Genomic DNA, 14,801 nt, shown 5'->3' on the forward strand with positions numbered 1-14,801 from the left:
AAGGTTTAGAGGGATATGAGCCAGACGTGGACAAGTGGAACCAGCGTAGATAGGGAAGATGACCAAGAGTCTGGAGGTAGATTTTTAAGAAGAACATCAAAGTTTGTAAAAGATTCATTTTTTTCCTTCATTGGTAAATAAATAAGGAGCAATTATGCCTTTCCCCTATGCCTTGATCCATAGAAATTTCTACCACTTCCCAATTGGACATGGTGGATATAGCATCAATACTTTAATGGGGGTGGATTTTGTCCATGGCTGTTTTGGGGCATCAGAATCTCTCCCTGTACATTTAGAAAAAAATGACTGGCTCTATTTAATGAGGCGGAAAACAAAATCACTCCTGTAAACATAAGGGTACATTATTAATATTGCAAAATTGTTGAATTGGTCTTAATTAGGCCATTGCATTGGTTTCTAAATCCCCAAAGCCATGTTGATATTTATAAATTCTGCCAGTTCATTAAAATCTGGCACACCACGGGTCTTCATTCTGTAATATTGCTGCCTTAGTTTATTGATATCATATCAATATAACATTTTTTTTGCTGTTCACACAATAAAAAACAATGAGCGTCGGGATTAAAGTTTGATCTAATTGAAGTATTAGAAATGATCAGCAAGTTGGGCGGCATGGTGGCGCAGCAGTAGATTTCCTGCCTTACGATGCCAGAGAGCCGGCTTTGATCCTGACCACAGATGCTGTCTGTACGGAGTTTGCATGTTCTCCCTGTTGCCGTTTGGGATTTCTTCAGGTTCTCTGGTTTCCTCCCACATCCCAAAGACGTCCAGGTTTGTAGGTTAATGGCTTCTGTAATTGTCCCCAGTGTGAAGGGTAGAATTAGTGCACGGATGATCGCTGGTCAGTGTGGAGGGCCAGTTTCGGCACTATATCTTAAATCAAGTTAATAAAGTGAAATTAGTTCCCAATAGCGAGTATAAAACAATGGATCATAACCTATCAAAGCTAAATAGTTCAAGAAGGATTTCTCTGCGTAAACATTTCTTGGTCGAAATCAGAACACTTTTCCTCAAAAAGCTGCTGAATACAAATAAACTAAAAATCCTAAATTGTAATTCCAAACAGAACCATGGTGAGAAAATAGAGTTCAGATACAGATCAGGCTCGAATGAGTTCTTCCACTCCTGTAACTGTGGTCATCCTGGATTTGATGATCTCAAGGTCGCACCAAGTTTGTTGAATGTCTGACAGCAGCAGGAACACTATTATATTTTGGTATTCAAGGCACAGATCAAAATAAACCACTGGACCTACTTCATTTTGGTTTATTGTCATATGTACCGAGGTACAATGAAAAGCTTTTGTTGCGTGCGAACCAACCAGCGGAAAGACAATACATGATTACAATCGAGCCATTCCCAGTGTACAGATGTAAGGGAATAATGTTTAGTGCAAGATAAAGCCAGTCCGATCAAAGATAGTCCGAGGGTCACCAATGAGGTAGATAGTAGTTCAGGACTTCTCTCTGGTTGTGGTAGGATGGTTCAGTTGCCTGATAACGGCTGGGAAGAAACTGTCCCTGAATCTGGAGGTGTGCGTTTTCACACTTCTATATCTTTTGCCTGACGGGAGAGGGGAAAAGAGGGAGTGGCAAGTGGCAAAGAATATTCTGACCTTGTCGAGGAAGCGTGAGATATAAATGGAGTCAATGGTCGGTTTGTGCGATGGTCTGGACTGCGCCCACAATTCACTGCAATTTTGTGTGGCCTTGGATGGAGCTGTTCCAACGGCACCTTGAAGTCCAGTATGGCGCCTGTTTCATAAAATCTGCTGAATATGGTAGTTGATTGCAGTGTCCTGCGGGTTACCATACTGACCACGGATAAACTCTGTTTTGAAGATAACTCTTAAACTTTTGTTGGTATGAATTCTGATGCTATTAAGACTAAATAGCTGAGATTTGCAGATTAAACCAACTAAGGTCTTCCCACATTTGGTGTCTCTTCGTGGCCTGTTGCAAATTATAGCAGCACGCCTTTAGCAGGTATGGTAGAAGATCTACAGTTCAAATTCCTTGGGATTGAGCAGCTTTTGAACCATGGATGTATACGGATCGCCTATACCAATATTTGTCACTCTAATAGTGCTTATTGTACCCTCTATGATTTTTAAATTTATTGCATTAATGTAATGCATGGGGTGCAATAGTACAGGGAAACTTGCCATCCATTTTGGAAGGAATCCTGAATGTTCAGATGTTTTCAGACTATGCATTTGTTCTGGAGACCGTCCACGAACAACAACTAGAAGTAAGATCCACAGGTGAAGAGAGCTGAGGAAAAAAAACCTAACCAGTTTATACAGGATGCTTCTCTTGATTCTGCTCTCCCTTCATGATTGCGTAGAACATAGACCATTATAACACAGAAACAGCCCCTTTGGCCCTCAGTGCTTGTGCCGAACATGATGCCAAGTTAAACCAATCTCCTCTGCCTGCAGGTGATCCATATCCCTCCATTCCCTGCATATCCATGTGCCTATCTAAAATCCTTCTAAGCGCAACAATCATATTTGCTTCCACCAGATGGGACGTACGGTATAAATACAGAAATAAGCCGTTTGACCCTTTTCCCGCTCAAGATCACGACTAATAATTTACTGCAGTGCCATCTTCCTGCTCTGCCCCATTCATCTTGATCCCCAATATATGCACAATGCAATCAATTTTTCCATCAAATATTTTCACTGAGCCCACACAGGACTCAAGTGTAGAGAATTCCCGAGATTCACTGTCTTCTGAATGGAGGTATTTTGTCTCAACCCCGAATGGCACATGGGTTCTGGGTACTGAAGCAGAGAGAAGCATCATCTCTTTGCCGAGCCTGCCAAGCTCCTTAAGAAGGTTGTATATTTGAAAATGTGGTTTCTGTGGGTATAGACAGTGTCTGTTAGATAGCATGCTAAGCAGCTGTGTCTATAAGAACATTAAAGTTAAAGTGTACAGTGATCTGCTACAAATAATACAAAATAACTTCAAATAAGAACAGTCATTGCTCAACATTATAAGTTGAGGACAAAGCCAAGGCAATGTTGAATTAAGAGTCTGAATTCATACAAGGGCTTGTGCGTTTTTTTTTCAATTAATGGCACTTTGTATTGGGTTTTTCAAATCTACAATGAGCTGAGGTACAAAGCAAGCGTAGGCTATACAACCTAGTTCGTTGACGAGCTGCAGCCTCACAGCTTCAGTGATCTGGGTTTGATTCTGACCTTGGGTGCTGTCTGTAGAGTTGGTATTTTCTTGAGTACATCAGTTTCCCTTTAGGTGCTCCAGTTTCCTTCCACATCCCAAGGATGGGCTGGTAGGTTAAGTGGCTACTGTACTTGTAACACCTCCATCCCTTTTACATGGGTTGGTGGCAAAATTGATGGATACATTTGAAATAATTTGGGGCAGAAGTACAGGCAAATTAGGAGAGGGAGGAATGGCACAGGTGGGATTGTTCTCCTGGAAGCTGGCATGGGCTTGATGGACCGAGTGGCCTCCTTGCATGCCAGTGTTCATTAAATGAGTATTTGTTTACCCAAGCACAAAGCAGACAGCTTGTACTACTTGCTGAGCGTCTTGTGAAGATGACAATTAGAATTAGAAGAATTAGAATTACCTCTATTGTCAAATTGTCAAATATTGACAAATATACGTAGTAAGCACTGGGCCCTTTTCACGCAAGATCATTAACATTTTATTAAGTTGTTAGTAGTTGTTGTGCCACACAAGATACACCATATGTCTGAAAGTTATGTAGAACACAGGAGGAAAGAGACTGAGATGGTAACAGGGGTAATGATATACTGTGCTGCATACTCCAGGAATCATTACAAACTGTTCTTGCCATTAACATTTATGCTCATTAGTTTGTACACAAAAAAGTACCGGATAATTTGCCTGGTTGATTTCTTTGGAAAGAATCTTTGATCAATGATTTGCTTGTGCTAATGTTTCAGCAGAGTATTGATTCTGCCGGAGCTTTGTTCGCTGTGGGCTCAGAACACATTTGATTAACGTCCAATTGACTTTGTACGCATTGAAACCAGGAACCATTTTGCACTGATTTGTTCCTTTTTGAAGCCAGTCCGACATGTTCTTTTGTTTATGTACGTAAGCTGCCGCCCATATAGTTAGCAGTGTGTGGTTCCAAATCTGTTTGATTCACTGCACTTCAACCCACATGGACTCTTAATCCCTGAACTGTGATGCAAAGCAAGATAGGTGGTGAAATGTGGACTGGATTTTTCAAATCCACTTTCTCTCTTTGTTCTCTTATTCCTTGCACAAAACCCGCTGGAACTTGTTGCCAACTTAATACCAAACCAATCTATCAGGAAACTTGAGGGAATAACACAGCTTTTACATTTATATTGAAGGGTTTTTTTCAAAGTTGAAACGTACTCAGTGTGTGAGCTGCAATTAACGTGGAATTTATTTTTAATAACACAATTACTAAAGGCAGGTAATGTTCAGTGGAACCACTGGACAGAAATGGACGATACCTTAGGAAGAGAAGCAAAGTGGTACATATATACTACCATAGATGGTTTCCATTATCATCCTTACATTCTTTATGATCAGAAAATGTTGGGGAGAAATTTGATCCCGTTTTGCTGTGACCAGTTTCCAGGCCAATCTTTCACTGTCACTGTCAGGTTTTGTTCATTTGACACCAGCAACTTCCCGTGAAACATATTAAACCCTGAGTATAATCATTAGCATCTCAACTCCTTTCTGATATCCTATTTTCAATTTTAAAAGAAACTGGGTTCAGAATGATTGGGAATTTGGGTCTGCAGAAACTAACAGAAGGCGTTGAGAGGAATTGTAGATCCCACCAATCACAAAATTGAAGTACGCCATATTTAATCTTCAGTGCCGGAGGGAATTTGGGCATTGTACTTGTGAATCGTGACCCTCCCAATGCCCAACTTGAAAAGCAGAAAATGTCAGAAATACTCAGCAGATCTGACAGCACCAGCAGTGTAAGAAATGGATAACATTTCCAATCAATTACCTTTCATAAACAATGGTATCTCAGACCCTATTTCTGAAATGTTACTCCTGTTTCTCTCTCCATTGACACCACCTGTGAAATTTCTGCATTTGGGATTTCCAGCATCTTCAATATTTTGTGTAAAGAGACTGGGAATGCCTTCCTGTTCATGAAGCATCTTCCCAAGGAGTGTTCATCAGTCATTAAAACAGAGGTCCAGTAGTCCTCTACACATATATATTTGCACTTATTTTATGAACTTATTATAAATTTATTTTGGCATTTTGCGAGAGGGATTTGTGAGTTAATGCCAGATAATTTGTTGATATCACAAGAGATTGATTGAGTTTCATTCAAAATCTGTGTTCACTTCCATTAGAGGTTATTGAATGACAATCCACCATCCAAAGTCATGATCTTCCAGTCAAGACCTTAATATGAAAGGTTAGGGACAGTAGACACATGGAAAGAGCAAGTTATGCACATTACAGACTCATAAATGTTATAGTTCTTCGTCGTCAATGGGTCCAAATCCTAGAACCCTCCCTCCAACTGCGTAGTGGAAGATTTTTCATCAAAATTGCTGCAGTTGTTCGAGAAGGTGGTCACCTCCATCTTCTCACGGTCACTGGAAGATGGGCAGCAGATGCTGGTTTGACAATGACGACAACGCTTGCTGTTTTCCCAGTGTATGACACAGCCATCTGTAACCCAACTATTGTAGATGATGCCCAACAACATCTTTACCTGACAGTTACATACATCGAGATTCTACAATGTGCTTTTATTGAGTTAGAAATTGAGCATGTTTTGTACATATCAACAAGCGAGCGGTTCGAAGGAAACAGAGCTTCGGTGTTAACAAGACCCTGTTAATGGCCATTGTTCTGTTTTGTTTCAGGGCGAACTGGTAACATTTTACTACTACTGGAAGAAAACCCCAGAGGCAGCCAGCTCCCGAGCTCACCGTCGACATCGCAGGCAGGCTGTATTCCGGAGAATTAAAACACGCACTGCAACAACTCCAGTGAACCCATCGCGACCACCATCTGGTGAATTCTGTAAGTTGCAATCAGGTTGATTACAATTTTCAAGAAATAATTCACGAGGGACCAGGCAATTTATGTTTAGCAAGTCATGCAACCCATTTTAATCAGCTGTCATAGATTGACAAAGAATCGGTATATTAAGTTTGAATTTATATGAAACTTTAAGCTGGCGACACAATATAACTAAAATCTATCCCTATTTTACAAGTAAATTATTATTAAACTCCAGGTAACTCTGAATGGTTGATTCAGCTTTCAGTACAGTTAAACACTCCTTGGTCCATTAAGAAAGTGGTTGTTATTCAATCTTCATGAGTACAAAACATATTGAAAGATCAGAGGAGGTGCATATTTTAGAGAATTTAGTCAGGCAGTGGTTGGAGTGTTTATGGGGAGAGCATTTTGGAGACTGTGAGCATTAACTCATAAATTTCAAGTAGTTATGGAAAGGAATAAAGGGCCTGTCCCACTAACGTGACTTTTCAGCGACTGTCTTCGACCTTCAAGCTTGAGGGCACTCTCCTGAAACTTATTCATACAGAGGGTGGTGAGTATATGGAATAAGCTGCCAATGGAGGTGGTTGAGGCAAGTACTACAACAACATTTAAAAAACATTTGGACAGGTACATTTGGATGGGAAAGGTTTAGAGGCATATGGGCCAAACATGGGCTGGTGGGACTAGTGCAGATGGGGCATCTTGGTTGGCATAGGCAAGTTAGGCAGAAAGTCCTTCTCTATGACTCTGTAACTCAAGAAGCGTCTGGTCTGATACTTGAATCTCCATGGCATAGAAGGCCACAAGCCAAGACCTGGAGAGTGGGATTTCTGTAGATGGCATTTGATGGTCTGCATGAACATTGTGGGCCGAAGGGCCTTTATGCTGTATGACGATGACTTGGGAAAAACAAGTATACATTCCAAGCAAATTCAGCCGTAGAAATACATGACATATTCACTATTTTAAACTGGATTTGTCAAACAAACTTAATACTTACTGATGGCAATGAAAACCAAATGCATAGATAACATTGACACCTTTCAGTGATTGATAATGCCACTATTTATACCTCAATTGACAGAAGCATTTGTTCTGCACTTATTAATTAGTGTGCTGTGTGAAAGCGATTGAATGGTCACAGTCTGTCTCATGTTGTTGCTTTCATACTTCTAAAAATACATTTTAATAACTGCTTAAAAAATCGATACATTTTTCAGCCGATGTGTTATTACAGCAGAGGCTGCTGGAAAGTATGAAATATGTGTTTTTAGTCTTGCCAGTGGTGGGCTTTGTTCCTTTCTTCACAATCATTTAGCAATTTGCGGGAGGCATCTGCAGATAAAACTGAACAACATGCAAAAGTTGTCACTTGTAAGAACGGCATTCGTTGGATTGCCTCCTCTAAGTCAGCCGGGTTATTCTGCTGGCACAATGTTTGTGCTCTAGCTGCCTCTGAAGCATTGAAATCAGTAATTATATCTGGGCATGTATATGTTCCATTATCAGCATTTGCGTATGCAGGATAGCACAGTACTCTGCAGTTGTTTTACCAGGCCAGCGGATAAGCAGTGTAGACATGTTGCCACTGATCACTTTGAAAGAAAAACATAATATGAATCTCAGGTTCTCCTGGGACAATGTGATGGCTTGCTGCTTTATGTTGGAGTCGAAGCAACAAACAGTACAAGGCACCATCTGGGAGACACGAGGAACTGCAGATGCTGGAATCTTGGGCAAAACACAAAGTGCTGGAGTAACTCAGCGGCTCAGTCAGCATGTGTGGAGTGAATGGATAGATGACATTTGGAGTTGGTCTGAAGATGGGGACTGCCCTGAATCATCACCATTTCCTCCACAGATGCTGCCTGACCCGCTACGTTACTCCAGCACTTTATATTTTACTCAAGGCACCACCTTGGAATAGTTTTGTCAACGTTTGCAGCATGTATCGGACCTGGCCCTTCTAATTGGATATTCCCATCAATTGCAGCACCCTGAATGCAATGAATAAATCCTAACCAACCAAGAACATAAGTCAAAAGACTAACGTGCTAATTTATGGTTTAATTAAAGCATAATGTTTAATATGTAATTAGAAAAATTAGTGTTACTTAAAGGGCTATCCCACTGCGGCGACTTAATCCACGAGTTCAGAAGAGTTTGCCCTCGACTCGTACTCGCAGCATGGCGGACACGAGGTCCTAGGAGGTCTTTGTAACTCTCCTTCATGCTCGAGAGTAGTCCCCGCGTACTCGAGGCCTCAGCTAAGTCGCAGCGTATTTTTCAACACGCTAAAAAATGCCCGCGAGTAAAAAAAGGGTTGCCATGGAAAAAATCGATATTTATTTTACTCGTAGGTTTAGTCGAGGTAGGTCGTAGTAGGTCGGCATGTTATTCGTCGGTAATCGAGGGTAGTCGAAGGTAGGCGTAGATAGTCTTCAACATAGTCGAAGGAGGTCGGCTTCACTCTCCACTATTCGGTGTCCAATTTTCCCGAAGCTAGCCAAAACTAATCTTCAACATAGTCGAAGGAGGTCTTCAACATGACGCTTTTTCAAACTCTCCTAAACTCTTCTAACCTCGCCAAGTAGGTCGCTGCAGTGGGACAGCCCCTTTATGTCTAGAAATGTAATTAAGACATTTTTTTACTTTAGATATACAGCATAGAAATAGGCCCTTCAGCCCACCAAGCCCGCGCCAACCAGCAATCACCCCCATACACTAGCACTATCCTACACTCTCAGGACAATTTACCAAAGTCAATTAACCAACAAACCTTTAGGTCTTTGGAGTGTGGGAGGAAACCCGAGCACCCGGAGAAACCTAATGCGTCACAGCCATTGCGTAGAAACTCTGTACAGACAGCACCTGCAGTCAGAATCAAACCCTGGTCTAAAGCAGCAACTCTGTCACTGTGCTGCCCCTAAATAGTTTTTATTTTGAGTCTCAAATTTTTTTTTTGCATGTGTGTTTATTTTGTTGATGGAGTTTTAACACTCATTTGTAGAATTTTCTTCAATTCTTCTTTGATCATGACAAGACTAGCAAGGACATTTATTTCATATTAAGTTTCCCTGAAACGATGGGGGAAGATTTTCTCGAATCAATGTATTTCTTGTGGTTTCAGTACTCCCACATTTGCTCACTAATTAGATTTTCCAGGATATTGATTCAGTGATCGTGACGGAAGAAGGCAGCTCCAGTCGGTGTGTGACTCAGTGTTACTGCCGTTCCTGTGTCATTTCTGCAGTTGTCACAGGGAAGAGAACTGCTGTTGAAGTAGTTCAGTTTAGTTTATTATTGTCAGGTGTACCGAGGTACAGTGAAAAGTTTTTGTTTGCGTGCTTGGGAGCAAAGAGGTCCTTCTGCAGTTGTACAGGGCCCTAGTGAGACCACACCTGGAGTATCGTGTGCAGTTTTGGTTTCCAAATTTGAGGAAGGCCATTCTTGCTATTGAGGGAGTGCAGCATAGGTTCACAAGGTTAATTCCCGGGATGGCGGGACTGTCATATGCTGAGAGAATGGAGCGGCTGGGCTTGTACACTCTGGAATTTAGAAGGATGAGAGGAGAGCTTATTGAAACATATAAGATAAGGGTTTGGACACGCTTGAGGCAGGAAACATGTTCCCGATGTTGGGTGAGTCCAGAACCAGGGGCCACACTTTAAGAAAAGGGGTAAGCCATTTAGAACAGAGATGAGGAAACACTTTTTCACACAGAGAGTTGTGAGTCTGTGAAATTATCTGGCTCATAGGGAGGTGGAGGCCGGTTCTCTGGATACTTTCAAGAGAGAGCTAGATCGGGCTCTTAAAGATAGCGGAGTCAAGGGATATGGGAAGAAGGCAGGAACGGGGTACTGATTGTGGATGATCAGCCATGCTCACATTGAATGGCGGTGCTGTCTCAAAGGGCCAAATGGCCTACTCCTGCATCCATTGTCTATTGTCTATCCAGTCAAAGAAAAGACTACATGATTACAATCAAGCTGTCTACAGAGCACAGATAAAGGATACAACATTTGGTGCAAGTTATAACATTGAAGTCCGATTAAACATGGTTTAAAGGTTTGAAATGAGGTAGGAGGTCATGCCCGCACTCTAGTTGATGAGAAGACCGGGAGCTGGGAAGAAACTGTTCTGGAAGTAGCACTGATGTCTTGTTGTACTCCATCCTTTTGATTGTGACCACAAGCCGCAATAATGGTGGGGATAGTCATTAAGTCAGGGGGAAAGGGCACATAACAAGGCATCTGCTAGATGGACATGAAGCCAAGACAAGACACAAAGTGCTGGAGTAACTCAGCAGGTCAGGCAGCACCTTTGAAGAACATGGATAGGTGACGTTTTGGGTTGGAACCCTTATTCACTGACTGTTGGGGTGGGGAAAGAAAGCTGGAAGAGAAGAGGGTCAGGACAAAGCCTGGCAGGGAATAAGTTGATGCATGCGAAGGGGGTTTTGATAGGCAGATGGTTCACAGAGACCAGAGATGAATAGATAGGTGTGAGACAAAAGTGTTGTGAAGCTAGAGGAAGGAATGGAGGGAGAGGGGAGAAATAGGTATGTGTCCAGGTAGGACACAGGATAGGGGGTGGGGAAGAGAGTGGGGGGGGGGGGGGGGGTTATGTTGTTACCAAGACAACTTATTACAGATCCTGGTCACCCTTGGTTATCTTCCCGCCCCCCCCACCCCATCCCACCAAAGTGCAGAACAGTACTCTGAATTTGACTACAATGCACCAATATGTTTGGTGGTTAATTGTTCAATGAAATAGCAAGTAAGCTGTTGAGTCCATTGCAAAATTAGAGTTGTGGATCAGTGCTGCCGTTTTGATATCCAGTTCCCATGGGTAGCATCCTGAAACAATAACATTGTTTCTTTCGCACCATGTGCTGCCTGATATGTTAGCTATTTTCAGCATTTTACATTTTCTTTCCCGATTCTTTAAAAGTGCCTTTTTTTTAAATAAATCTATATCTGTATCTATATCTTGCGAGGAATTATCTAAATTTCTCCCAAGTTCTTGTGTCCAGTTTGCTTACAGGTGCTAAATTGCTCCTTCAATATTATTCATAATTATAAAAATTGTGAGCTATCTGTGAAAGCACTTGAAAGGTTACGTGCTTGGGTTTCCACTCAATCTGTACAGCAATGACCACTTTACATGCAGTGATGTTCAAAACAGATAATAGAAGAGTAATTTTTTTTAATTTGTGGTTGCAGATGAAATTAAAGACCAGAAAGGTTTACACGTTTACAGTTGGCAGATTTTTTTTTTTAATGTTATAAAATACTATGGCCCTGAACTTCAAGAAGTAAATTGATCAGCTCTGGGGTCTGCATGGTACACAAAAAGAAACTGAATACATTTTTTTGACAGTCTCCCCAGCATACACTGACGTTAAAAATAAAAATAATTGATATTGACACTCAATAATTGAAAGACATTGCACAATGATTGTCATTTCAAGGTGGATTTTCACCCAAAGCATCTCTTTTATACGTCAGAAATAGTCTACGATAGGAGGATCGGAGCAGGGATAAAGCAATGTACTGTTATCTGTGGGAAACCTTCTATAACTTATGTTAATTAAGTTGTAATCTCAACATTGCAAATAAATTAAAGGGTATAAAACATTAATGTGCGGAAATATATTTTGAGCAAATGAATAAAAGTGCAGCTTTAGTGAAGGAAATTCTCTGTAGCATAATAAAATCCAGTAGCCTAGTTGTAAATTATGTCGGAAGACAATTCACTATTGTGGCAATTCATCTTTACAGCTTTTTAGAAAATGTGTAATAAATACATAGGAAATGCTTGGGCTTTAGATAATGTGTATTCATACTGGTTAATGTTAACCGGGTGAGTAAAATAAATAGTGTGCAACAACTTACACTATCTCCATCGCTGAAAATACTGATTTTTATAATTCTTTTCACAGTGGATCTCAGCTCAGCCAGTGAGGATGACTTTGACAGTGAGGACAGTGAACAGGAATTGAAAGGCTACGCCTGCCGTCATTGTTTCACCACCAGTAAGTGTTCTTATAATTCATATTCAATGAAGGAATGAGATACGTTTGGCTGGTTATTTTGAAATGGCATTATATGTAAATTGTTTTGAAAAGTATTTAACCACAGGTCACTTCCAAGGTTTTCATCAATATGTGCATATTGTAAGTGCCATGTGTGCTAACTCATCGGCCGAAAGGGCCTGTTACTGTGCAGTACTGTTCTGTGTCCTGTGCTGCAACTGTGTACCCCTGATCATATCTGCGCATGTACATGTTTATTATGCGCATTTAATATGCACATATTATGACATGCACATGCAGTCATGGTGGCGCAACGGTAGAGTTGCTGCCCTACAGCAAAAATGCAGCACCGGAGACCCGGGTTCAATCCCGACGACGGGCGCTGTCTAGACGGAGTTTGTAGGTTCTCTCCGTGACCTGCGTGGGTTTTCCCCGGGATCTTCGGTTTCCTCCCACATTCCAAAGGCGTACAGGTTTGTAGGTTAATTGGCTTGATAAATGTAAAAATTGTCCAGTATAAACTGATAACAAATCGTCCCTGATGGACTCTTCGGAAGTGATGACCACATGGTACAAGGTTTTACCCTGGAGCCTTGCATACAATTGGATAGTGGCACAGATGCACTTGGGGTGGGAGATGTGGAAGTGTATTGAGTTCTTGACAACCAAGCTTGCTTAGAAGTCAATCACAGCCCTTCTTTCTAGCATCTCATCAGTTTCAATATAGTGCGCAATGTAGTGTCAGCCACAAACTTGTCATCTTGTCATGAGTATTTAGGATGAGGTTCTCTCTTCTCTTCTTAAGCCCTTTGCTCCTCTCGGGAGCATAGGCATTTGACAAATGTCCTCCACTTCACCCGGTTATTGGCAGTTCTTTCGAGATCTCCCCAGCTGAGCCCACTCTCAGCCATTTCTGTCTGGACACCTCTTCTCCAGCTGTTCCTGGGGCGACCTCTTTTCCTTTTTCCTTGGGGGTCCATTTCAGGGCTTGGTGGGTGATGTTTGTGGCAGGTTTCCTGAGGGTGTGTCCAATCCAACTGCATTTTCTCCTTCGAATTTGTAGACCTGGCTTGTTCTTTTCCACAGGTCCACATTGCTTACTTTGTCTCTCCACCAGATGTTAAGTATTCTCCTAAGGCAGGTGTTAATGAATGTTTGTAGTGTGTTTTGTTGTATTCCATGTGTCTGATCCATACAGCATCACCTGTTTCACATTTGAGTTAAAGATGCATATTTTGATGTTGATTCAGTTGTGTTTTGGGCTCCAGATCTTCCTGAGCATGTTAACACCACCCTAGCCTTATTGATTCTACTTTTTATGTCTGCCTCTGCCGCTCCGGGGATGTCCACAACACAGCCCCGGTGAATGTTTCTACCTCCTCTAGAGCGGTGCTGTGCATACGGATAGGGTTGCTGGTTTTGGAGTGGATCCTCATCACCTGTGTCTTTGCTGCATTGGGTGTAAGACCAAGTTTTGTTGCAGCTTGTGAGAGTCTGTCCGTCTTCTCCTGCATTTGTATCTGTGTGTGTGTGTGTGAAAGGAGAGCTATGTCGTCTGCAGGTACTCTGCAGTGATGTTATGTTGGCTGACATCTGCCTCATGTTTGCACAGTAAAATGGCGAGGGGAAATGCTTTTCTTTGAAAACACAGGTATAAATGAACGTAAATAGTGGTTAAGCCTTTAATGGTGAAGTTACCTATTTCTGTAATTCATTTGTGGAAAATGTGATGACCCAATACCGGTTTTCTTCAAATTCAACGTTCCTATACGTAATGGCAAGAACATTGTAAGGAGCGAACTTAAATTTGAAAAGCAGTATTTTGTCACCACTCCATCTATCTTGAGTCATTTTGTTTACCAGACATTGTGAGGGATATAGGAGAAGCCAAGTGTATGGAGTGGATGACAGATCAGCCATGGTCTTGCAAACTGTATCCAAATATTCTGATTATGTCACTGTATTTGACCTTAAAGAAGCACAAAAGGATTCTGCAGGAAACACCTCCCCTCTGATTTCCTTCCATTTTTATCTGCCTACAACTCAGTACTACTAATATCACAGTTAAGAGCAGTATATTTGACAGAAGCGTGGTTGACGATCAAAATTCTGTGTCTTGTCTTTTAAAGACCTTAGCATAATTTGTTACATTTGGAGACACAAGAAACTGCAAATACCAGAATGGTGTGCAAAAAAATAAAGCGCTGGAGGAACTCGGCAGGACAGGCAACATCCCTGGAGGGAATGGACAGATGACGTTTTGGATCAGGACCCAAACATTTGTCTAAAGAAGGTCTGAAGATCCATCCTGACCCAAAAGAACATCTGAATATTCTCTCCATAGATGCTGCCTGACTCGCTGAGTTCCTCCAGCACTTAGTTTTTTTTGCTCAAGATTGGAATTTATCTGCTTTGTGCAGGTTTCTTGCCAATCTTGATGTCAGCATTGGAATTTTATATTTCAATAGAGTTTTTATTGAAAATAGTGCAATATTTCTTTTAAACACAGCATCCAAAGACTGGCATCACGGTGGAAGGGACAACATATTATTGTGCACAGAGTGTCGGATTCATTTCAAGAAATACGCGGAGCTGCCACCCATCGAGAAACCAGTGGATCCCCCGCCATTTATGTTTAAACCAGTTAAAGAAGAGGAAGATGGGCTCAGTGGGAAACATAGCATGAGGACCAGAAGGAGTCGGGGCTCGGT

General features: G+C 41.5%; 1 protein-coding gene across 8 annotated transcripts in view; it reads left to right on the forward strand.

Annotated features, from left to right (window-relative positions):
- rere (arginine-glutamic acid dipeptide repeats) overlaps positions 1-14,801 on the forward strand; it is a 530,103-nt gene that overhangs the window by 477,356 nt on the left and 37,946 nt on the right. For all 8 annotated transcript variants that reach the window (XM_033048501.1, XM_033048500.1, XM_033048503.1 and 5 more), the window contains 3 exons: positions 5,909-6,068; positions 11,998-12,090; positions 14,600-14,799. In XM_033048501.1, the coding sequence (XP_032904392.1) occupies positions 5,909-6,068; positions 11,998-12,090; positions 14,600-14,799 (453 nt within the window). The remainder of the gene's footprint in view (positions 1-5,908; positions 6,069-11,997; positions 12,091-14,599; positions 14,800-14,801) is intronic.

Source organism: Amblyraja radiata, chromosome 31 (genome assembly GCF_010909765.2).
Source record: "Amblyraja radiata isolate CabotCenter1 chromosome 31, sAmbRad1.1.pri, whole genome shotgun sequence".
Taxonomy (NCBI): domain Eukaryota; kingdom Metazoa; phylum Chordata; class Chondrichthyes; order Rajiformes; family Rajidae; genus Amblyraja; species Amblyraja radiata.